At 38.2% G+C, this 26,619-nt stretch overlaps 1 protein-coding gene across 1 annotated transcript in view; it reads left to right on the forward strand.

The window, feature by feature from the left end:
* The window catches only part of FGGY (FGGY carbohydrate kinase domain containing), a gene marked incomplete at both ends in the record, with an annotated part of 134,381 nt that overhangs the window by 34,458 nt on the left and 73,304 nt on the right, over positions 1-26,619 (forward strand). Inside the window, 2 exons of the mRNA XM_082002795.1 lie at positions 9,524-9,639; positions 23,357-23,485. Coding sequence (XP_081858921.1) covers positions 9,524-9,639; positions 23,357-23,485 — 245 coding nt within the window. The remainder of the gene's footprint in view (positions 1-9,523; positions 9,640-23,356; positions 23,486-26,619) is intronic.

Below are 26,619 nucleotides of genomic sequence, written 5' to 3' on the forward strand. Positions count from 1 at the left end.
TCTGTGCTTATTGTGGTGGTAATTGGAGGTCACTCTTAAGTCTGGTTGGGGTGGTCAGTAGGTTGATACCAGAGTTTAAGGCACTTTGCTGCTTTGAAACCTTGTGCTGCTATGTAGTCTTTGAAAATGATCTTATTGTTGCTCTTTTTTTTCTTTCAAGTGGCACCCAGGTTTTAAATATAACATGGAATCTTGTCAGGGAGTGGCTGTAATCAGAGGAGATTAATTATAGCTGTGGGTGTAGAAAATTGCAAATGTGAATTGTATTTTTCATACAATAAAATCTATCCCTGTAAGTAAGCAACATACTTGCTTAGAAAATTCTGTAATTTCAAAAGCCAGCCAAAAACCTGCTAAGTGTTATAGCATGGACACCAAATACTTACTCTAATAAGGCTTGAGTTAATGACTCCTTTTTCCTTTTTACAGAAATAATTTTAACTTTTTGATTTACTAATTGAAAGACTGACTTTCCTGCTCACTGATTGTTGCTGAGGTCTGTGAGTGGGACTTGAACATGCACATGTGGTGATACGTGTTCAGAAGAGACAAGAGTCCTGCTTCTATGTGTTGTATCGTGACAAAAGACCTAAAAGTCCATGGTAATATGTCTACCTTGAAATGCCTCCTCTCACTGAGGTCCTGGAAATAATCTGCAAGGAAACTACATTATGGTTGTACAAGAAATTGTTTTCTTGTATTTTCTTCCTGGATATTGTTGAGAACTTAATAATGCTGAAATGCTGCTGGCCGGCAAGTGAGCATGGAGACACTACTTATGAAACATGCTTAGCCAGTGCTTTTCTTCACATGGTGCAACCTTTGCCAGAGTTGGAGCTCCTGCTTACTGCATGAGAAGACCATCATGGCCACATCTGGCCGTTTTGCCTGCCTCGGGACAGCTGCCCTTTGAGGCACAGGGACCATTTTTGTATTTGGATCTGCAGTGTAGGTTTCCCTGAGCAGTGATGAAGTTTGATCTAATACCTCACTGGCCTGAAAGAGAAACACTTCACCTCAGTGGAAACTGGACAAACCCCTTTACCCCTTACAGCCCCATGCATTTCCTTGTCTGGTAAAGAACTTTTGAAGTACTAGTCAGAGATTTGATGGATACCAGTCCCTCAAGGGCTGTGATGTAGCTGCAGTTCCCTAGGAGATGTCCTCTTACCTAAAAGAGTACATTACTCTTTCATGGACTGTGCTTTGGCATGGAGATTTACGGTAGGGCAAGGGAGACCTGTTTTACATTTTTAAATAAAAGCTGTGCCACCAGTCCAGTGAGACTTCTGACTTTGGAGATGTGAGGCCATCAGAACTGCTGAAGACAAGTTCACGAATTTGTAAACCAAAATGTAGTCTTGTTGACTGTGAAGCAGTCTTCCAGGACCATACAAGTTCACTTGAGTCAGCAGTGTTCAGAAAAATATGGAGGGAATAGTGTATTTTGAAATTCAAACAAATACTTTCAGCACAGTTTTTAAAGAAAACCTGTGAAGTCTTTAGGCCAAATTTAGTACTTCGATATAATTTTTTTTCAACACAAAAAAATTTGGCTTGAAAGTGTTTGGAATGGTATTCTATAGTCAAATATCAGTAGTATTATTAGCTTTGGTGTATCCAATTTATAGGTCACGAGCTGTTCCCTGTCCTTTGGGTTGGTGACTCTGTGGATTGGTATCTTCTACCAAACTTCCACACTTGTAGTAAAAAGAAATCTTTTCTACTAAAACTTTATATTTTGAAACTGAAGAGCTACTTTCTGAGATTCAGATTTCCTTATGGTGAATTCAATACTGAAGATGTTTAAAATGAGATAACGAAGACTTTGAAACAAAAAAACAAAAAAGGAAAGTCCACATAATTTTTGGAATACTAACTCTTGAAGGCTGAGATTTGGAGTTTAATCCTATTTCACTTGTGAAATATGACAAAATTACCATTGACCTTAATGTTAACAAATACTGGCTTTTCATTGCATCATGCAGAAGGAAGGAAACTCAGCCTAGAGTTTTATATCTGTACTTAATATATATTATAGGTTTTTTTTCTCTGCAGTTTTAATGAAAATAGAGTGGAGAGAAAACTTTGATTTTGCTGTGATATTTAGCTTCTTAAAAAAAAAAAAGAAATGGCAGTCTTTTTACTTATTTTTTACTATTTATGACAAATACAAGTGTTGTGCAGAGCATAGGATGAAGCTGGTACAATTGCTAACGCTGCTTGCTGTCATTTCCTTGCTACCTTTATTGGCTAAGTTTAAATCCTCAGACACCCAAAGACTGAAAGCCGAGGCCTCTGAGTGCAACTGGTATGTGTCTGCTAGTTGTCCCAAACAGGCTTATCCACCTGTTTTTTTTGTTTGGCATGTTTAATGTTTTGTTAGAAGAAGAAAACCCTTTTCAGGCAAGAGTCATATTGCACTGCTGTGCTAGGACAATGGGTTTGGGCAGGCAGGAATTTCATAGGCTTTGGGTCAAAGGCAATAATAATAAAAAGTAGTGTATTGTAAATATTAGGAACTTGGGATTTGCATGGTTGGGTGGATGGAACAGACCCTGACATGTTTCGGTTTGCGTACATGCAATTAAAGCGCTGTTGAATAGGTGAAATGAGTAAAATGCAGACAGCCTATGTGAAATAGAGCACACCCAGACTTACTTAGCCCTGTGGTTTAAAACTAATCTGCCCGAGCGATCTACTGTAGTAACTGAGTGACAACAGGTGCAGCTCTTCCTACACTGCAGCAATGCAACCCACTGCTCTTTGACTCTTTTTAGCAAACGTTTAACATGGGCAGAATCTCATGCATTTTATACGTTTCAAACATAAATGATTAGGTGTCACATTTTTTCTCCTATTAGCTGAGAAGTATTCCCTTAGGACAAATTGCCCTCTTCTTTTCCTGTTTCCCCCAAAGCAGCCAAATACGCCAGGCAGGCGGAGACATGGACGTGACAGGTATAAATAACAGCGGTGGATGTGGATCTAATAATCTGGTTCTATTTCAAAGGTCATGTATTAATGTATATGGCATTAGCCATAATAGAGCAGAGAATAATTACATGTTTCCTATTGCTCTGTGATAAACTCTGCTGTATTTTAGGCTTTTGCAGTACCAATGCCCAGTTCTGTTTAATATAAAGCTTGGATGCTGGAAGTCTGTGTGCTGTGTCTTAATTTTTTGTCTGGAATGTTTTTGCAAAAACCTCAGTCAGATCTGTGACTGTGTTAAAGTGGTGAATTGCCCATTTTTGTAAAAAGCCTTGAGACTGTGGGGTGCATAATTTGGGAGGACATTGACAGCTTGGTCCAGATGTCAGTATGTGGAGAAGTTCACTTGAGCAGAACCTAAGCTCTGGTTTTCAATTTGAATTCAAAATCTGTTTTACGTTTGAAGTTTGCAGAACAAAAGAAGAAACATGTTTGATGTTGTGACAGTCACACTCTATTGTTTCAGGTCTCCTTCTTGCCTTCAGAACCTCATGCAGCTTTATTAGTTCTCCATCCTTTGTAGCTTTAAATAAATCTGGGCAACAGACCACTGAAAGTTACTTTATCTTACTATCCTACGCTATTTCTTTTGGCACCTGACTATACCCTATCCTACCTTCTGTAGGACTCAGCTTTGGTACAGTCTTCAGCAGGTGCACTTGCATTGAGTTCATCACCTCCAAGTCACTCTTGGTATGACAGGCAGGTTGCAAGGATATTTTTCATGGAAGTGATCCATTGAACATATTTTGTGATTAAACTGTTACAGTCTTAACAATGCTTGCAAAAGTAATCATGTTGATGAGTTTTAACTAATTTCTGACTAGTTAGGATGAATTAAGTACGTCTTTATGTTTTCGAATTAAGAGCATAACTTCCATTCACTTCAGGGTGGTTAAGACAGGGTACTCTGCTTTTAAAGCTGGTAGCTGACTCATTTGCCAGGCTAACTAGCATTATACCAACCCTCTTGAACAGAAAGTCATGTATGACCTTATGGGGTCACTTTTCCAGGAAGAACCATTTCTTTTAGTACCTATCCTTGTTAAGAGAACTTTTATATTAAACTATACTCAAAATTAGGATGACTTCCAGGAGACTACTGCAATTATAGAATAAACTCCAAACTGTGTTTTGTTGTCAAAAATAGGAAGTATTCTCCCAGACAGGGCAGAATCTCTGCAGAACTGGGAGTCATGTCCTTGCTTGCTTCATCCCTTCTGGAGTGTGGGTGATGGTGTCAGCAAAGAACAGACCAAAGTGTAAAGCTCTGGCAACTCTTAAATAGGTGTGGAGAAGTTTTTTGTGAGCTTTAACTTTTAGATACATTTTTATGCCGATAACTAAGACCATACAGTATTTCCCATTTTTTTAATGAGTGTATTTGATTTCCTTGTCTCCAAGAAGTACAACAGAGTGAAAGATAATACTCAGACAATGTGAGAAGAGCCACGTATCAACTAGCTTTGAGCATCTGAATTGCTTTGGCCACGAGCCTAGTTGTCCTGGATCCTTTTGAAGGTTAGTGGGAGCAAATAGTTGCTTCCAGACAGCATTTTGGGAATTATCAGTGTGTGTTCAACCACTACAGGCTCCCTGAATCTCATGGTTTTCTTACGAGGACATACTGCTGGTGGATTTTTCAGAATGCTGAGGTTCTGGTCATACAGGACTTCAGCACAGCCTCAGTCAGTCCTCAGCAAGAGATGTGCAAAAACTCAGAGCTAGACAGTAATAGAAAGGATTGTGTAATATTCTGTGCCCAGCCAAATCTACTTTGTAATGAATGTGGCAGGGATTTTTTTTTTTCTTGAGGCTGTTGGATGCAAGCAGGATCCTATAGTTCTTTGTAGACTAGAATCTGTGAGAAACTCTAAACATAATCATGTTCCTGTTGAAAATCTGGTTTAAATAAAATAAAAGTTTTCCGTGCAGAAGGGTTGGGTTTTTTCAGTAAGAGTATTCTAGGCAAAACTTTTTGTTCTGAACAGAGAAAGGAAATCTTTCATTTCATTGTATTGGGAATATGCTTGAGGAAAACAGTCTTCAAATTCATCCTATTTCAGTCTAGCTAAATATGGCCTGTGCTACTGCGGGGTTCTGCACCATGTCTTCTCAAGCCCTGCATTAAATTAGGGAGTTGGGAGAGGACTGCTGCCTAGATGATTGCCTATAAACTCAGCACCTTTGAACCCAGTTGATCCTGGTAGTGAAGTAAGGGGAACATTTGCTTCTATCCATCTGGTTCATCCAGCTTTAGCTAGTGCAAGTCTGGTGTTTATAGCCAAATAATTGAGGCAATACTGCCAAATAGTTCAGAAACAAGGAATATACCACAGTGAATATCAGTACTGTTTCTGTGTAATGTCTGCCCGTCATCTCATAAAATTTAGGAGTTGCTGTGAAATACAAAATTTTCTAATAGTTGAGGCTTTCTTTGTGGGTGTAATGATTTGGTTCCTCGGTTTCCTCTTCACCATAATGTGTTTCTGGATACAGTTTTTCCAAGTTACGAGTCGTGCTATCACTTTCTCAGGGTGATCTCTGGAATTTCTGAGCAATCGCCCATAAAGCTAATACGTACCTATGCCACTGGTATTCAAAGGTGAAAAACCATGAAGAGAATGCTCTCTCCACATGTGCCTACAGCTCTCTGGGATATACAAATTGATCAGCTGTGTGGGAATTATTAGAGCACCTCATCAGTTAAATGGCAGGGATTTGGGTTCAACGCATCTGTGTTCTTTTGAAGCACGTAGTGAAGTTAATTGGTCATTATAGGCATCTCAAAGAAATCCTCTTTTCTTAAACTATTATCTAAGAGAGCAGAGTGCCTTTCTGCAGTACCGTACTTTCTCTTAGATATAAGGATTTGTATAAAGCTATATTGTTCAATTAAACATGTACTTTTTATGTGGCAATTGAATGGTGGCAAGGGTGGAATAAGGAGCTTAAATCCCAGAGAAGTGTAAATGCTTGGACTACATTTACAACAAGTGTTTTGAGGTTCTTCGTTGTGGCCAGGAAAATAAAAACCTACCAACATAATGGGTTAGTGTTTTAGCTCAGATTTGAGGTTGCTCTCATATCAGAACCTTCCACTTGCAGATCTGCCAGTTAATTCATTTGGGAATAGATGTCCTTCCCATTTCATGTGTTCTATATATTGTATTAAAAGTTCAATAAGAAATCATCTATTTCTCCTTCTTCTGTAAGCACTTTGCATTTATAAATCTACACAAGTAGGATGAAAATGCTCACAGCCCCATTGCCATTTCATACTAGACTATGTTCAGTCCAGCCATATCCAGCAAGGGAGCTCCGATATGATGGAATTTGTTGGATTGGCAAGGGCCGGTCTGTCCCCGTTCGCAGTTTTAGTGGGGCTACGTATGAAATGTGGTGTTGCTCAGAGTGAGCTGTATGGAAGAACTGGCCCCTGTTTGAAACACGCTTTTTGGAGTCCAGCAAGGCTGTTCCAGTTTCCCTTTGGAAAAGCATGGAGACTCAGAGGGAGTTGCTTTGTGAGCTTTCAGAGTGAGGAGCCATGACATTTAGCTCTCATCCTTAGAGCATTTTTCAGGGTGTGGCAATAGTTCATAGCATTGATCTAATTAGAAAAATACATGTTCAGTTCCGATGATAATTTGTTACGATTTGGTATTTACCATATTTGGGAAAACTTGATGCATTGTCTAAATTTTTCCTGAAGTGATGAAATAATCTTTATTTCAAATGCCCTGTCTTTATTTTTCCTTTTAATGACAGGTTTGAGCTGATTTGGGGAAAACATTTCCTCCCCCCTCCAGTATTTTCTTCAGCCTAGAATTTATTTATTCACCCAGTTTTTGTCAAAGGTCCTAATTAGATTTCTGTGTCTGGCTTTTAAATCCTTGGAAATTGGAATTTCTTGTATCAACATTGTCATTGCTGTGGTTACAGGTCATGTGCTTTTCTGTTTTCAAACCAGACACTGAACTGTAATTGTCTGATCTATTCTTTAAACTGTTTTAAAAAAAAAAAAAACAACCAACAAACAGTGTTCAGAACTGTTTAAAGAGTAACCCTGAAATAAAGGCTATAAATACTTATCTCTATTTCTTTTTTTCCCAAAAATGTGTAATATTAATAAATTCTCCCATTGCAAAGAGCAAACAATGCACCTTTATAAACACGGGGATTGTGAATGAACATCACCAGTCCTCTGGTTGTAAAAAAACATGGTCACTCCAAAAGAACAGAGTGAAATGAAACATGATTCAGTTAAAATACACAATTCTGTCCTGGATGAGAAAATGGGAGTATGGGGAGTCCATATAATCATCCAACCTTCTACTCAGTGGCACATAAGAGGACATACACTGAAAACAGTGCTTTATCTGTCCCACTCCATAAGGATCCTGCCTTCACTTGTACATCCTTGGTTCTCGTTGTAAACCCCCAAAACATGGTGAATCTGAGTTCCAGGTAGTCTTCCACCTGTGTGGAAAGGCTCTTCCTGTTCCTTTTTAGCTTTATTGCATGTACAGTATCATTGTGTGGAAGCCTGAGCTTTGATTTGTAGATAGTAATAAAAATAGCTTCTTTTTTTCTGTTCTGTTTGCTGATTTCTTTGCTAGTTTCTGTTACGATGGTTTAATGGAGGAGAGGCCCTCACTGTTGCTTTGTTTTGGGGGTATTTCTGTATAAATGAATGGGAAGCTATGACAAGGATGTTTGCCAAGCTTGAAAGTAGCAGAATCCATTCCCTTAGTGGCCTCTTTTTCAAAAAGACCAGATCCTTTATTATTTACTGCATGCTTTTTGCTACAACTGTAAAATGAGCTCTACTTTGCCGAGATAGGGAAAGTGCAATGACATCTCTATTAGCAGCAAGTATTTTATGTGATGTTTTGTGTCTCCCTTTGACCGAATGCTTAGTATTTTGTTTATCTAGTTGGGTTTGATGGTGTTTCATTGGTACTGGTTGTAAGTACTGATATGCATAACATTCTTTGGGACACCTCGCTGTGTCTGACTGTCAGCTATGTGCTATCCTTAAATTTCCTGAAGGCACCAGTCTTCCTTCTTTGCTCAGTAATTGTACCTTGCTGTAGATGGTGGGGTCGTTGTCAAGAGCTGGTTTTCCTAGGCATTATGGTAACGTAAGTAACAATATGTAATACAATAATAAGACTTTCAGTTTAATTCTCCTTATTTAGGTCCCTAGGTTGGTCACTTGGGTGAAAGGGAGGGTTTACTTTAACTCAAATAATGTTTTTTGTAGACAGGAATTTTGTTTGGATTTTACCTATGCAAAACTGCAAGAAAAGGTCAAATGCATCACTAAAGTTCAGTTTGCTTTGAAGATACATGTCCAAATTATAACATCCTAATAAAAAGAAAATGTCTGTGAAAGTACACCTTGGCTAAACATGGGTCACAAATCAGCTGTCTTGTGAGATATCAAAGAGTATCTATCTCTGAAAGGGGTTTCTCTTTGAGAATAGTTATGATGTTGTGTTTCCCTGAGATGCATCTGAGATGTCTTGCACTTGATGGGGTGGTAGTATTCCTAAGACTGAAATTTTCAGTAGTATTCTTAATACCTTTTAGTTCATTGACTTTTCAAGCACAATTAAATACTGATCTTCTGAGATGGTTCTTAGTGTTCAGACAGAAAACAGTCTGTGTGATACTAAATCTTCAGGAACATTATTCCTGTTTTGGGGGGAATGAGAGGTTTGGGATATGGATCATTTTAGGAGAAAAGCATTCTATTTGCCATGATAGACATTCTGCTCTTGTGGTCTGCCCTTGTGATGCTATACTGTCACAGTGAAGTTCAACATCAGTTTAGCAGGAATGAGACTTGAAACATGAACTTAATATTGCACTCAGCTGTATCATGGCTAACGCTGTTTCAGCATCTCACTGAATTGTCATAGGCTTCTGCTGAAATACAGACCTAATGGTAGTGGTACTTGAACAGATGCTATGCAGAAGCTCTGGTAGTTGGATGCAATTTTGCTTGCACACATTCACCTAATAAAGGCATTTTGTACCTGCAGCTATTGAAGCAGAGCCGTTTAACCTAATTATCAGTGCCTACATAATCTCCTGTAAATAGTAATTCATCTTCAACATAAGTTATTAAAAGTTTTTCTAAGGACATATGGTGTACGAAACATTGCTATTTAGGTACAGCCTGGAAAAGCAGGAATCTTTCTCTGAGCTGCTTGCTAAAGAGCTGTTACGTTCGTGCTATGCCATCTTCTAGGCATATGCATGGCCTATTGTTTGACTGATTCATGCAGTGAAGTGACCAGATCAGGAGTTGTTGCAGCAGAGAAGAATCTTGAATATAAGGTCCTTTTAAGGTATCTCAATACGTGCACTCCAAACAGCAACCGATTTTTTTTTCCCATGTTAGCAGTATGCTTGGCAATTCTGACCAGTGGATGAAGAGATTGTTCTTCTTTCTAGTCACAAGTTTAAAACCAAATGTGTTCATTTGCCTGATTCCGTGCCTATATTGTCTCTTTTCTAGGTCCCTCTGTACAGTAGTGTGCAAGTGGACATACACTTCAGATGGAGGTTGGGATGACAGTTTCTGGAAAATGATTGGTTTGGAAGATTTGGTGAAGGAGAAGTATGAAAAAATAGGTATATCGGGGGTTGTTTTGTTTTATACATATAAATAAAAAAGTTATATACTTATACATAGATTAAAATATATATGTATGTATGTATATATATAAAAGATATACATACAAAAAGATCTTTTGCTGTATTATTATGAATGTCAGCAGAAACGTAGCAGGACTTGATGAAGCTTCAGATGGGTTGATAACAATGCTGGATGCCCATAAGTAACAACTTTCCTAAGTACACTTTCTCCTTGGCTTTGTCATCAAAAACTGTGTTTAAATTTTATATTCTGCCCTTCTGGAAGGCCTAGCTAGCCTTTCAGTACTGCTCAGCCTCAACAACAGAGAAGTAAATGGGAGCCTCAGCAATTGATTACATGAAGGAAGCACCTGATATGGGTATATTGGATGGCAGGCTATGAAAAAAAGCCACAATGTAATAATATATAGCATGTTTTGTGACCTGTACTGATCTCCCTTATAGTAATTTTCAAAAAAAAGTGCTACTTCTGCTTGTTATTATCTTCATACTGTTTTTTTTTACTCTCTTAGAGCCTAAGTTTAATTAGAATGGTAGGCTTGCTAATAGCAATTCCTGCAGCAGATATTCATTAAAAGTCCATAACGTTAATATACCAGAAAATTTCCAGGATAACTTTATTAGACTTTCCCTGTTAAGTTAATGGACTTTTAATGGATGTCCTAAGCAGACATGTCATTAACAAGAATATTACCAGACATGAATTAAAATATGTTCATTCATCAAAGTTAATTATCTGATATTTCCTTTGATTTTTTTTTTTAATGTCTAGCACTTTGAACAAGTTTGTACAGCAGTTTAAATGCAGCAACATGAAATAGAAATGGCGTAGGGAGGACTGTACCAAAATTAAATGTAATGAAATCTATAAACTTTTCTGATTATCACAAAATATACTATAAGTGATTTTCAGGTTATCAAAAAATTGTACCTGAAAGCTTCCTTGAATAGATTTCAGCTTTTCCCCCTGCAACTGAAAGCGCTTATGCAAAGGTATAAAACCTACTAGGGATATTAGGCTGTTAGCTTCCTGAGGTTTTAGTTTGAATAAAATTCTTAGAACATCTATCACGTGGCTTTTAGCAAATCTTCAACAAGTTAAAAGACGACTTGCAATAAATACATGTTTTTACCAGAAAAATGAACATCTGGGCAGCTGGTTGTCTCGTGAAAGAGCATTTTTAAAATAAATAATTTATGAAGTGTAAGCTAAGGCTTTAATGCAATATTTACGCAATGCCCTTCAAGGACAGTGCAAAGCAGTTTGCCATTTTAAGTAACTAAACATACATGTTTTAAATGATAAAGTAGCCATTAATAGAAAGGGCCTTTTGTTGTGATGGAAGCCTTATAAAACTAATCTGTATATGGTGCAACATTTAGCAAGACAAAAATCATTAATTTCCAGTTTCAGGCTTACAGTTTTGTTAAAACGCAATGTTTACAAAATAAATCAGTAAACTAACTTCTGTTGATAGGCATGTCTTGCAAGACAAAAATGTTTTCCTGAGTTAATAGGGAAAGTGTCTAGTTCCCTGGGCAATTGCGTTGATTTTCAAGAAACGAACCATAGAATAACTTGGTGCATGTGTGTCTGGAATTGGTGACTGGAATTGGAGAAGCAGAATCTGACCTCCAGAATTGCACCAAACTGAAGCTTCTGAAGAGCACGTACTCACCTTGAGAAATACTTTGATTTTCAGATTCTTGGTCTGATTACCTTAGGTGTATCCAAAGTATAAGACACTTTTTGTTTCGCGTAATAATGCTGAAACCTGGCCTTAGGTAGAATGTATGCTTATTTCCATGACCATTTGTCTAACCCTGCCTTTTTAAAAAAGGATGGTGTTGCATTCACTATATTTAGCTGTGTGATAAAATCACAAAAAAGCAAGACAGTGACCTTCATTCATGTGTCTATGAAGAGGGAGTAAGGAGCTCTCTGTAAGAATGTGGAAACCAGATAGCAACTACTGCTTTATTCCTTTGAGTTACCTTCTAAACTGCACCTGCTGGAGTCTCTTGCAAGGGTTTAGCTTCAGAAGGTGACAAAAAGACACCCAAACAAAGCAACTCACTCCCTGCCCTGAAGCTACTCAACAGTGCTGAGGTCTGTGTTGTGTGCTGTGGAAGTTTTTTGCTTTCTGCCACCCCTAATCTTATCAATGTCCCTGTACATGGGAAAATGGGAATGGTAACATTGTTCCAATGCAAGTTTGGGGGATTTGCTTGATTTAATGAGTGTTCAGTGTTGCTGGACTTGGGAAGAGCACTTTTAATAAGGTAACCTTTCTTTTACTTAATTTAAATTCCTCAGGACAATGTAGATCCACCTACAAGGAAAACGCCATTCAGTCACTTGAGCAGCACTGGTCAAACTGCAGTTGTAATGGTCTTGTATGGTGGAAGACTTCTTCCTACCAATTCCCAAGGTGTTGGCAATGGTGGCAAGGCACCATCACTGCATAGACCTTCTCCAAGGAGCCCACAATTGCTACACTGAGCACAACGAACATAGGTTCACATCTTGCACAAACTCAACTCAAGCTATATTTATAATATCGCTTCAGGGTGCTGTCCCACAAGTGAACAGTCTCAACTGCCGTTAACTTCAGGCTATTTGTTGAAGTGACTCATATGGACAAACAGTCAGTGTGTGTGCTTCCAGGAGGCACATCACAGTGTGCTACAGCTGACAGGAAAGAATTTTAAGCACTAGACTTAGCTGGTTTGCAGATTAAGGAACTTGAAACTGCCAGATAACCTAGGTAGGAGCAGGTTGAAGGGAGATTGTACATGGTCAAAAACTCCTAAAATGAAAACAAGACCAAAAACCTAACAATAAACCTAACCTCCAGTAATTCCGGTGGAATTTCCTTTTCTGTTCTCAAGCTCGTCCAAGTCCATGTATGTCTGCTCAAGGTTTGTTTTGCTCAAATACAAAGATGTATTTTAATGCCTGCACGTTCCCCTTGTAGAGAGAGATAATAGTATTTTTCTCACACATCTCTCCTAAAAGATTAGGAGGCTCTGAATCATCATTTCTTTCTAAACGAAGCAAAATGTCACAAGATAAAGTTAGCAAAACTTTCTTATTGTAACAAAAGTAAATACATAGTTTACCAGTTTAAAATAGGAAGAAGAGCTATGTGGGTTTTTTTTAATCTTTAGTGATTTAATTTTTGTTTCCAGTCAGAGGGAACTATAGATGAATGACTAGACTTTTTTTTGAAGTAGCTTTAACTTTCCTGACACTGGAAATATTTCTGGAAATTACCCGAGAACAACTTCTCTAATGTACATATTTCTTTATTCTGATAAATACACTTTTAAAATGTCTTGCCCTTTAAAAATATATTTACTGTAATCAGAGTGGTGCTTGTGGCTCCAGGTAGTACGCTTCTCTTAGTTTCAGTTTAACTTAACATACGACCTTGTTGATAAGGGAGACCCTCACATCTGACCTTTAGGATCTTCCACAAATCTTTCTCACATCAAGGCGTGGGTTCACACGTGAAAATTCCCAGGCCTTTGACATTTTACATTTCTCAGAGCAGACTAACCTTCCATGGAATCCACATAATAAACTGTTTGTGGTCCCTTCTGTACATTGCGAATTTACTGATCACGTTTGTGAAGGTAAAGAGTGTTATCTGGAGATACTACAAAATTTATTGATACCATTAATTTGCCCACCAAGAGAGTAGAGGATGGCTTATATTCAAAACCACTATGAACATGTTGTGTACTATAGGCATTAGCATTTATCTGCCGTGGTGAAAGCACATGATAAGTATCTCTTTGTGGTATTATAAAACCTGGAAAGACATTAACAATTCCGTTAAAATTTCATGTGCTATAGACCTCTTAGACTACTGAAGCGTATATTCCATTTGGAGGAAAATGCCTGATAAATTTTCACCACAGCGCTCTACTTCAGGGGCTACTTAAGGGACCAAATAATGATTTTTTTATTGAATGGTAATATTTTATTCTTTTTTTGGTTGAAGATGGTGCCTTTGAGAGAGCGTTGCAGGTACAGCAGAATAGGTTTTATTATTCTTGTAGATCATATGTTCAAAGCGAAAATGGTGTCTTTTGTAAAGGGGCATTTGTCACCTTCTTTCACCTGTGATGGAGCAGCACACTGATTTTAATTAAGTATCTTTTTAAAAAGCAAGCTTCATACTTGGAAATACAGCCCTTCAACATGATAAGGATTTCATAAACCCAGTTCCCAGCTTTTCCTGACTAGACATTTACAGCCACATCGTCGAAAGTGAATAAATACACAGCTCGTACATATGGGAGCTTTATGAACATCTGAGGCAAAACTGTGAAAAGTAGTTGGATTGTTTAAATCTGACAAGTTTTATGGAAATACTGTGCTTCCCTTGAACTTTGAGTGCTTGCAATTAATATGCTTATGACAATAACTCTTGCATGGATAGTTTGTGATATCAGCAGATAAGAGTTTAGGAGACAAGCATCGTCAACAATCTTGTTCACAAAATGATAAACTTTTTCTTAAAATTACTTGGATTTTTCTCCCTTAAGTTTTCATATGACTGGATAATATGGAGATCAGAGTTTTACGCCTGTCTTCAAAGCAGCACTTCTCTCTCTGTTTCATAACTCTAAAACTGTAGCTTTTCTTAATTTGCTTTAGCATAAGACTGGTAGAATTCTTTCATGTTTGATTTTTGACTTTGCAGATGATGGTGGTGTAAGGAAGAACCCCCTCTGGTCCTTAAACATCTCTTTACTTAAATCCCATTCTGGATCTTTTACCCACTCATCATTCTTAGCCACCTTCAAGAATAATGCTGCCCACTTTTCACATATTGCCTCAATCCATCTCCAGTAGGATTTCTTCTGATTTTTTTTTTTTCTAAATTTTATTTTTAAATTTTGGCACTGTGTTTTCAATTATGAAGCGTTTGTCTTGACTCTAAAGTGCATTTATGGTTAGTTTACTCCCATACATCAGTACAATAGTGTCACCTCCCTGCTCCACACTCTGACAGTGCTTTAGTGTACAGTCCTAGCACTTCGCAATCTCTTGTCCCTAACTCTTCCCTTAATTCCACAACTTTGGGAACTGGAAGCGTGATGTTTTCCAGTACCTGGGCACTTGTGTATGCCATTTTTGAGTGCCCTGAGAAGAATCTGTAGAATTTTAAGGCTGGAAGTTCTTTTCTAATCCTTTTTCATTTGTAGTACTTATTGATAAATTGGTAATAAAGAAACCATATATCATTTGGGACTTTGACAAGATAGCTGTGATTCTCTTGATTGGTACCTGCTGTCACTCTTACTGTGCACAAGCTTTACAATATGCTGGGTTTTCAAATGCAGGTGCTCTCTGTTCCTTTAGGCATTCAAACAAGTGACAAAACAGCAGGCTGTTTATTCATGAACATGTTATTATATGAATGGCTATATTCTTGCATCTGTCAGTGTCTACTTCCACATACAAAACTAATGAAGGTAATGGTATTGTATACCTCACTTGTTACACTTATATAGTCTGCCTAGGTTTTGTATTGTGTCAGAAGTAGTCAGTTTTAATACTTGGAAGGTCTACTCATTTGTTTACATTTAGGCTGAAAATGGAAGATTCAGTCCAGGGTGGGAGAATACAGTTAATATTAACTTATGCTACAGCAGCTGTGAAGGGAGTGTTCAATCCATTAGTTCTGCTGGTTTTCTTATCTCATCCAAGCCCTTTGATGCCAGATGCTCCACAGCATATGAAGGATTTCCTTGAAGGCTGAGAGAAAAGGATGATTTCCAACCCCCCCGCCCCCCCCAGTCAGCTTGTAGCTGCCAGTTCTTCATAGAGCTTGATTGTAACAACGAGCTTTAAACACCATACTTTGCAAATCATAGAGAATAAGTAAAAGGATTCTCTTAAGATGGGGTCCCTTTATCTGTCTTTCTTTGGTCTTTTGCTATCCCCAATAAATTACAACAAGTTACAATTTCAAATAAAATTAAGGGGATGAATCAGAGGATATTTACACTTACATGCTGTCAAAATCCATGGAATTTACAACTGAAGAGTGTTCCAAATACGCTAACATTTTTCTGGCTTCCTGTCATTTCAGTCCGTCCAAGAGCTGTAGCAACTGTAAAGGAGCTGAAACGGGCACAGTGCAAAGAGGTTTTAGGGTGTCTCCTTTCTCAAAGCTGGAGGCATTATTTCATAATACATGATTCAGCAGTAAGAAGTTAGAAAGAAGTTTTCTCAGAAAAGCTACACGTTCCTGTGATTTCTATTTTATTTTATGTTTTTTCCATCTTGAGATCACTGAATCACATGAATGGTTGAGGTTAGAAGAGCCCTCTGGAAATTATCTAGTCTGACTCCTCCTGCTCAAAGGAGGGTCACCTACAGCAGGGTGCTCAGGGCTGTGTCCAGTTGAGTTTTGAGTATTTCCAAGGGTGGACACCCCAGAATCTGCATGGGCAACCTGTTCCGGTGTCTTGACCACCTTTCCCCCATAAAACCACTTTTTCTTTTGTTTAAATGTAATTTCCCGTGTTTCAGTTTGTGCACGTTGCCACTTGTACTGTCACTGGGTGCCACTGAGAAGAACCTTGCTCCATCGTCTTTACTCCCTTCATTAATGTATAGACATGGCACTTTGGGACATCGTTTAGTGGGCATGGTGGTGTTGGGTTGACGGTTGGACTTGATGATCTTAGAAGTCTTTTCCAACCTTAATGATTCTATGATCAGATATTTATTACATGTTTATAAGATCCGCGGCCCTCCCCGCCGCCTTCTCTTCGCTGGGTTTAAAGTCTCAGGTCTCTCTTCTTGTATGACATGTCTCTCTCACTTTTGGGGTCCTTCTCTGGACTTGCTCCACTATGTCCATATTTATCCTGTGCTGGTGAGCCCAATATAAAAGACAACACTCTGGATGCGGCCTCCTGAGCAGGCAGTGAGGACCATGTCCATTGGCCTGCTGGTGGCATTCTTCCGAATGCAGCCCAGGAGGCTGTTGGCTGCCTGTGCTGCAAGGGCACATCACTGGCTCATGTTCAACGTGGTGTCCACTGGACCTCACGGTCCTTTTTCTGCCAAGCTGCTTTCCAGACAGTCTGCCCCCTCTGTGTCTTGGTGCATGGGATCCTTCCACGTCACGTGCAAGACTTTGCTTTTCCCTTTCTTGAATTTCACGAGTATCCTGTTGGCCAGTTTCTTCATCCTGAGATATTCTTCCTCTTTCCAATAACTGTTCTTTAATAGGCTGGGCTAAACTTGGGCAGCTCAGGTTTCTTCACAGTGTTTCCTGGGTGACATTTTCCATTCCTCTTCCACTGTAAGGAAAGGAACCATCATTCACCCTGCTTATCATCAGGTTGAGTCCTGCTGGCAGATGGTACCTTTCCACTTCTCCCTCCTCTCTGCTGCAAGAAATGAGGAGTATGGTGTGGTGTTCTTTCATCCTCAGGCTCTGTCATTGCTTAGACAACTGATAGTAAAAGCTTAGAGCTTTCAAAAAATAATAATAATAAAATATTTCCCACTGTCCACTTTTAGAGTTCTACTGCCAGGCTCTGTCTGCCTGGGGAATCATATTTTCTTCTACTCTGGCAAGATTGTGGACTTGTGAACTTTCTCTTTCTTTCTAGTATGAAAACAAGGAGCTTTTTTTTGAAATTCTGTTGCTAAAAGTCATAGGAGAAGCTTTGAGCAGACTTTGAGCCTGTTGTGATTATTTAATATTTAAATTTCTCAAATGTTATCCTCCTTTTTTATTTTTCTTACAGTTCTAAAAAAAAGAAAAAAAAGCATTTTATTCTGGGTCATTTCTTCTTTTTACCTGAATCTTCCTCTCCCTGGTCCTGTTTGTTGTTCATCTTTTTTTTTTTTTTTTTTTTTTTTTTGCTTAAGCCTCATGCTGAGATAGCTTTTAAAACAGTGGTCTGCTTTATGAGTCAGGATTTACAAAACCAGAAGGACTATTTCAAACAATTTGCCAACGTCCTCCAAGTTGGAGGCTGTTGGACTCCCTAAAATTAATGTTTCAGTAGTTTGAAGTGTATCTTAGAACCAATCTTGATTTTATAACTTTCTGTGACGGAGAGCCCATTTCAGACTTAAAGATTATTAGTTGCTGCCATTTTTCAAAATTAATGAATTAGTTAAAAAATACACTATATTTTTTCATCTGAACTTTAACTTCCTACTCCTGTCTGGCAGACTGTAGTGACATGCTTGACCTGCACAGACTGAAATTTTCTATGTTAAAGGAAAACACTGAGCTGCTTGAGGTTTTTCACCAAAACTCTTATGTGAACTGTCATACTTCTCAATCCTTGTAATTGCTTTCCTGACTCATTTCTGAACCCTTTATAATGCATCAGTATCTTCTCAGTACGGATATTAGATCTGGATACGGTGTGAATGTGGTGGGGAATAAGATTGTGCAGGTATCAGAAGCTTAGCTGAAAGATTCAAAAGCTTCCTTTCAGCAACTGATCGGGTTATTTTTGGTCTGTCATTTCTTTCTGTTTTGAAAAGGGGTAACTAGTTCTTGAAAGAGGAGTTGCTATCATGTGAATTATTAAAAAAAAATCCAGTAATAAGAAGCATTCTGTTAAGTAATAGTCTGTAATTAATTCAAGCTAAATTGCCTGTACAATCTTAGTGATGTACTGTACCAAACCAAAGTCTGATTACTTGCAACTCTGAAAGTATAGCAATAGTCATATACATTGATGATCTTTGTATTTAGAGGGACTGTTAGGAATATTGTACTGTGAAGTGCCAGAAATGTAAACTATCAGCCTATTGAAATTGCTTTTTGCATGCAAAAATGTGTCAGGTAGCTGAGTTTGGATGCAAATACATCACATCTAGTTACTTAGTAAGACATGCAAATATACATGTCGTATACCCACATGCATGTCAGCATAGCGAGTAGCGAACCATGCGTTACAAGAGATGTTCATTCTGCACTGTTTCACTGAAATCTAGTAATGAAAACTCAGTCACGTCCGTCAATGTACATGCCTAATGATCCAATGATGCAGAATGCTTTTTTTTCTTTTGACCTTTAACTAGGAAAGCTTATCATTTATACATGAAGTAGCTGTCTTTCATTTGGGCAAGAAGACAATAGTCTTTGTTGAAGTAGGCACCTATAGTCTGCAAACCAATTTACTTTTCAGCTTAATGAATCAGGATCTGCCTGCACATAGGTTGCTTGCTATTGCCAGACATATGTCTGCCTTAACTAATTACATGTTAGGTAGTTGAGATGTGTTACAGCCAAAGGCATAAGCTGTATGGGACAGTGGGATGGAAAGGACCCAAATTAGATTTGCCTCAAGCTGCTGTGGCAGCTCGGATAGAGACACATGAATTTTGAATTGAAGAGAGCCAAAGCGATTTTGTTTAACCGTTTTTCTCATTTTTAAATAAGCTGGCCTATAATATCAGAATTTGGTTTGGTTTTCCTGAATGAAAATTCTCAAGTTTTTTTAACCAGCAAACAGGGAATTTTATGGAGGGTATTTCCATGTTAAAAAAGCCTTAAATCTGACTGTTTCTAACACCCTTTTTGCTGGGATTTCAGGAAAAGATTGATATGTCCAAGTTCAAGTTTGTTTGTGTCAAGTTAGTGAAGGGACATCTCCTTTTGATTTTCTTCCTTTTATATTGTTATGTGCTTATAGAGCCAAATATAAGTGCATATGAAATGCAGCCACGTTCTGCACGGTAGATGAAAAGCTGTTCTCAGTGAGTATATCACAGTTGAGTCAGCTGGGCCCCCCGCTGCGCTCCGCTTTTGTTGTTTTTCAAAAGGTCTATGTCCTAAAGTACCTAGTTCTGTTAAATATTAGTAAGCCAGTACAGTGAATTTTGATTACTAAAGTTGACTGAAGATGTATTATTGCCTGCCTTGTGTGTTGCGTCTGGTAAACAGCTGGTTGCTGTGGTGACCGCCTAAAAAGGTAGAGGGTCGTTGGTACCACATAAATTCTTTAAACAAAACCTGATTATAGCAAATTCTAACATTAGTCTTCGAAGAAGGATAAAAGAGGAGGAAGAGATTCAGACAGCTTTTTCCTTTTGTAAACTCACTGCTTTATAGGGGAAAAAAAAGCTAGAAATAGTCTGTCTCGCACAAAATGAAAAGGTTGTGGATTAAGGCACTGCATTAGTGAAACAGCTGTATGAATGTGAAACAGAAAGTTCTCCAGCTTCAGCCATTATGGGTTTGTTTGGTTAGGTCTAATTTTGGAAGTCATTATAGCAAAGGTAAATGACTTGCACAGGAGACTACTGTAAACAAAAGACTCGATACATTTACTTTGGCAGGAGCCTTGAGAAGACTCGGTCCTTTCACTGCCTCTTTTATGCAGCCTTCTGTAGTACTCCCACTGCCCGCCTCTGTACGCAGGCAGCTCTCATTTCCCTTCCTCCCTCCCTGACAGCTCCTTCCCCTGACAGGTAGGATTTAAGGGGAGCAGCACCTGCTCTTGAAATGCTGGTGTGTAGCTGTAGAACACGTTTATTTTTATAGGAGCTGTCCCTTGACTTCTAAAGCCACTGTGCTTTGCTCAAGTAAGAATCTGTTTACTCTCTCCCGGGCTAGTACCAGAGTATAATCTGTTTCGAATGCTTTACTTTTTAATTGTGGCTCCTCTTTGGTTGCTTTTTGTGTTTTTTATTTTATCATTTAATAGCTTTATACCTACAGAGTCTAAACATATTTATGCTTAGCTGAGTTTTCTAGTTTTTCAGTGAAGAGTAAAGAATGAGAAATGTAATTCCCTTTCCAGGTCTCTACCCATGTGGTTCAGTCAAGGCTCTGCCCATTCCACACCTAGTTACTCACACTTGCGTGGGTGGGGAGGCACCTTCCATGATGACAGGAAGAATGCCCATGCAGAGCCTGCTTCTTCCCTTTTACAGAGCTCCTCATGAACATATCATATGGGCATAGCAGAGCTTTCATTGATTTCTAAAACTGGGAGGATGAAGTAGAGGGGCAGAGTCAGTATCCTCTCCTTACTCTACTCACTTGCTGGCATCTCTTTCCTGCTCTCCCTGACTGTTGGGTGACCAAGGAGACTCCCCTTCGCAATCCCTGTCGTGGGTGACTTATGACTGCTGTTGCTTCCCAGATTTTTGGGAAGTGCTTTCAGTTGAGGAGTAACTGTTTACCTCGACTCCTAAAACAGACGGGGCATACTCTACTGTTAATAGGGTTTTTTTTAAATACAAGATTTTTATGCTGCATCCTCAAATCACAAGAAGCCCATCTCTGAATGTTCTCACACAGGTTATGTCCATGGGAGACAGCAATGCTGCTCATCGTTCTGATACATAAGTAGTACCAAAGGAATCTATAGGGTCATTTTCTACTCCTGCCATATAAGACAGGATTATATTTATCTCTGAAATTGCTCCCTTAGTGCCTACTAACTAGAAATACAGTAATTGAGAAGCTGGTAGGAAAAGATTTTGTCTAATAGTAGCCATGATCTCTAAAATGGAATTTAACCACATAATAATTACACACTAAAATGTTTGACCAGTATGACTGATATAAACAAGCCAAGCATGGAATTGAGTGCCTGGAAAGAGGTTTTATTTCAGATTAATTTTACCTCATGCTGTATATACAAGATACTTGTATGCTTTCAGGTCAGGCAGTTGATTCTGAAGAAGATGATGTGGTTGGTTTTAGCTGCATGAACTCTTTTCAACTTCCTTCCACCTGCAGGGTCTTCGAATGTCAGGAAAAGCAGACAACTTTGTTTCACTGGTATTCTTCTCTGATGTCTTAAAAAACTAGAAAAGTAATACAAAAGTTCTCTTAGAGAAATATCCTGCTCTCCAACTTATTGGGGGGGGAAAAAATGCAAAAGATACACCTCTCTTGAAAAAGCTAGCACAATGTTTTAACTTTACATTAAGAGTTAATAACATATAGATTTTTTTTTTTCCTGTGAGGAGATAGTTAATATCATTACTTCCATCTGTATAAGCTACTAGAGTGATGGAAATGGTGAGTTTTGGTTACTGCCCCAAACTAAACCCAGTCAAGTGCAAAAGTTTGGCTATACATGTTTTAAATTTCCAGTATGAGACTCAGCCTAGCATTTCAGAGGTGGCAGTGCAGCTGTCAATAGAATAGAAACTCTTGGAGAAATGAATACAGAGAAGTTGTGTGTTGTCTAATCGCAGAGTGCACTATACACTGCATTCATCAGGAAGCGGACACCTTCCTTAAAGTGAAGAACCAACATAAATTACAGCAAAACCAAACATCTAAGTGAGAAGTATAACTGAAGACCCATTTTCCACCTGTGAATTTAATATCAGACCTTCTTTTCATCTAGCAGTAAGGTCGTATAACTCTATTTCTAGAAGATTATGCTCATGAGCATTAGTGCGTTCCTGATTTTTTATGATGTGCTGTTTCTCTTAATTAATCTCTTCTGTGGAAGATGTTTTACTTCCTTTTTACACATCTGAACGTGCTTTAGGTGTAACATTCTCAATAGACTTGACTGTGAAAATAGGCTTGTTTTATTTTAAAAAGGAGTTTTGTCAATTCTGCCCAGAAGATTTGTTGAACTGCGTAAACCTACAGATACATACTATTAAATGAGCACAAAGTCTCTGATTTAAAGCCATGGTATTAGGAGGGAGGTATATGAAAGCTCCCACTGTGCCTTTCACTGCCTCTCACCCCCAAAATCTTTAGATAAGTAGAGAAGTGCATGCGGTTCCAGGAGCTGTCAGTCTCATTGCTTCAGCTGTGGTTATATTCAGAGAGGATGCTGTCGGAGGGGAGGTGTCCTTAAATTCTGAAAGTTGGATGAATCTAGATTTGTTCTTCTAAGCTCTGAGTGATTTCTATCACCGTGATTTAATTATTGAAACAATCCCTTTTCGCTAGACAAAACTAAGTGTGCATTATGGTAGCGCACACCAATGCAGGCAAAACCTGGCACCAGGCTCCCTTGTGCCAGGACTGAGAAGGAAGGGTTGCATTGCTTGCGTTCAGGGTGACCATAACGTTCTTCAGACTTCATAAGGCCAGTGAGGGCTCAAAACTGGATTGTTTAAGCCTGTGAGGAAATACAGCTGCAATAGGAGGAATTTGCTGCTTAAGCCAGTTTCTTTTTCAGAGTTTCTGTTACTATAGCCACCTTATTCCTATTAGAAATTGCTGGAGAGGATGGAAATGGGAAAAAAAAATTGGCCCTTGCCTTGTGCATCAGATGCAGTTTTCAGTTGTGAGCGTAGACGGAGCCGAGTCTCGTTCACGTGCACAGAGAATGGCTGCAGGCAGCCCAGTCAGTAACTCCCACAAGAACGTGGGATTTCTGCATGAGTATTTCATATCTCTTGGAAAGATGCCAAGCAGAATTTAATTGCTTGTGGTGAAATCTTTCTCTGTGGCTAGATAGGACATTGAATACTTTTGAAGTTTTAAATTGCTATGGGACAGCCTGATCTAGCATGGTTGTATTTAATATACAGACAGATAATGAAAGATACTTCTTAATCAAATGGAGTTCTTTGATGCACTTTTTTCTTTTAAATATACCACACTAACTTGAGGGAGAGGAAGGGAGTTCTTGTAATAACATACACATTTGTTTTTCTGTTTAGTAAATTGACAGGTGTTTGGTTTTTCTTGTGTCTGCCCAGGAAACCACGTCTTGTCTCCTGGAGAGTCTGTTGGAAAAGGTCTAACGCCAGAAGCTGCAAAAGATCTTGGGCTCCCTGAAGGGATTGCAGTAGCAGCATCTCTCATTGATGCACATGCTGGAGGACTAGGTACTCAGTCATATATTTACTATTCTTGGAAACAGGAGTGTACCGAATTAATTTTAGAAAGCCATTTTTCTCACAGCCTGTTTGGTATCCAGCAATTTGCTTTGATGCTGTTCTTATGAAATAGAAATAATTGAAATAATTGAAATAAAAAAAAACCCTCACAATAACTGCTAATATTGAATATCTGTATAGAAAGGGGCTATCACTGTTTATTTCTTTTCAGCTTCATTTCAAAATTGTTTGTTAACTCCTGCTAGTTCCACTTTGAATTCCTGAACTGAAACACCGTTGTGTTGGCATGCCAATGTGCTGAGAGTTTGCATCTTCTGTTGCTCAAAACTTTGAGGATAGGCAAGAAAAATAACAGATTAACATTCTAAGGGAGAAGTCTGCTGTCTGATGCTTGTTCATAGTTAGTCTTCCTTCTTAGTTTTAGAAACGATTCATGCTTTGTTTCAGTAATGCAATAGAGACTTCTTCACATACATTTAAGCTAGCACAATGTGGGGTATGTTCCAAAAATGCTGCTTTTGGTCTAGGGGGTTAAAATAGGTAAATACTGTGCATCTAAACCAGCAAACAGAAGTAGAGGCGGAACTGGCCACTGCAGAGCATTCCCTTCTGCAACTTTGAACTTCTTATCCATACTGGAGAGGGGGGCCTGATGCTTAGAGTTTTTTCTTCTCCAGCACAATTTTCTGATAATGCCAGCTTCAACTGTGTTGAAATAGATTTGGGGAGGCTCAAAGGCTCCATTTTCTGACTATGCTCTTTGGCCTTACCTAAATGCAGTCAAAACCAAAGTGATTCAATGTAACTTTTTCAGAAGGAAATTGAGGGTGGTTTTAGCTTGATAGTTTAGAAGAAAGTCTTACCTCAGAAAGTTTCAGTGTTGTTGAAACAGTACTGTTCAATGGAAATCTATTGCTCATCAGAGTATTTTTCTCTAGATCTAAATGAATTATGATTAGTTGCTAAAATACGAGTTTTGTTTCAAATATTTTGTGGTGTTTCAAATCTCATTTGTTCTTCTGGAAGTTGAGGCCTGGGACTTTTTAAATGTTTAAATCCATTTACTTTGCTTCTGATAACTGTTTCTGATGAGGTTAAGTAATCATGTAGGTTGCTTTTTTATTGCCTCAGAAGGATTACACAGAGAGATCCATCTGCAACAAGGAAGACTGAGTTTTAGTGGCATAGTTGTAGGTGTGTTGTGTTCCTACTGTTGTGACTTACTTAAAAAGCTATTTGTGTCAATTAGTATCCTAATTGCATAAAAATGTGTTTAAAACTGTGTACCCTAGCAGTTTTGTGTTCTTGAAAAGGATGTAATAATAAGATGGCCTGAAAGAATGAATTTGCTCAAAAACTGGATTGTCACAGAGCATGTGAAAAGGAGAGTGGAGGGTCCCCATTTAATTGTCATCATTCTGTGAGTACTGGATTCAGAGCACAAAAAGTCTGTCCAGTAAATTTTATGTTCTGAAATCAATGAATTGAATTTAAAGAAGAATAGAGCGCTGTTCATTTGCTATAGTCTTCTGTAAAGAAACTCTAACATTAGAAATATGTAGCTACAGGCATCCAACAGAGTAAGACTTCAGTGGATAGAGACAGTCGTCTTATGTCAGATAACAGATAAAAATCCTGTTTATCAGAATATGTTTTCCCAGATGGCACCACAAACACTAGCAGACTACTGAAATCATTGCCAGGAGAAAAGAAATGTATAGGCTGCTGTTAAGAGAGGGAAAAGCGCATTACAGAGGGAAGAGTCAGTAACGCAATGGGAGAACCTGCGTGCTAATCAATACTGAATAGCTGTCCTTCATCCATAGCTGTTAATAACGAGACCCTTAATCATTTTCAAGTCTAGTTTAACCTACTAGACTGTATGTAGAATACAGAGCTGAAAATCCTGAAGGAAAAATAGAAAAGCTAAAAGAGATAATAGATAACAGAAGTAGGAAGTGAAACTGTGTTCTGATTAAAAGCTATTAAGGGTGGCAATGCACTAAAGCATATTAATCTTTTAACAATGATAAAAGGGGCACAGAGAAAAGAAAATAGAGAAGAGATATTTGAAACAGTGAATTAAAATGTGAAAATACTGGGAATAAATAACTCTTGTAGTTGATGCAAAACTTTTTTTAGAAGTACTGTTGTGTGTTTTAGTGCTTACTGTGCTGTGATCTGTATTGAAATATTGAGGTTTGCAATTTGCTTGAAGGATATGACTTGTATATTAGTAAGTGTTAGATTAGTTTGTGGGACAACATCCAGTGGGTGTCATTATTCTTGAACACATTCTGCTGTTTGTTTTAAAAGTAGTCTGTAACAGCAAAGTAACAAGAAGGGCTCTCTCCTATCCTGGAGGCTAAACCAAAATGACATGATAGATATTTTATTTTCAGTGTGAATAGCTTTTGACACATTGTTCAAATCTGCTTTTGGCTGGATATAAAGTGTGTTTTTGCTGGACAGGTTCCTGAAGTTTATGAAAGCTTCAAAGTTTTGAGTAAAATAAGGTAAAGATAAAGAATTATGTAATGTGAATGTCTGTGGAGGTCATCTATGACTCTTGAATCAGGCCATCTGATACCTATTATGGAAAAGGAAAAATCTAAAAGCCAAGTAGTTATGTCTTACATTTTGACCTACTGTACCAATTTAAAGGAGCCTGCAGATAAAAATGGGAGGCTAGTCGTTTGGGACAGGCCTCATAAAAATAAGATTTACATTGCACCTTTTAAAAAGACATTAGCATTGTTTCAGCAAAAATAGGTAATTTATTGTACAGTATCTAAAATACTTTGTCACTGTGGAAGAGATCCAAAAGTACACATGCTAAGCATTGCCTGATTTTCTAAAATCTCCCCTACGGTTTGTGTGGTATACAGACTTCTTGTTCTCAGTCTCTCTTGAGAATCTTCAAAAGATTTTGTGTCTGCCTCAGAGTGTGAAAAATTCCAACTAAGTTAAAGGTGAAAATGATATTTTCATTACTCAAAAATAGAGAAAATAAATTAGCTATTTATCATTAGCGAATAAAATATCTAAGCTTTCATTATTATGAGAATGTTCCAGATTTATTCGCTGTCTGACTTCATTTAATCACAAATAGGAAGACTCTA

This window comes from Phaethon aethereus, assembly GCF_964289735.1.
Source record: "Phaethon aethereus genome assembly, chromosome: 8".
NCBI lineage: Eukaryota > Metazoa > Chordata > Aves > Phaethontiformes > Phaethontidae > Phaethon > Phaethon aethereus.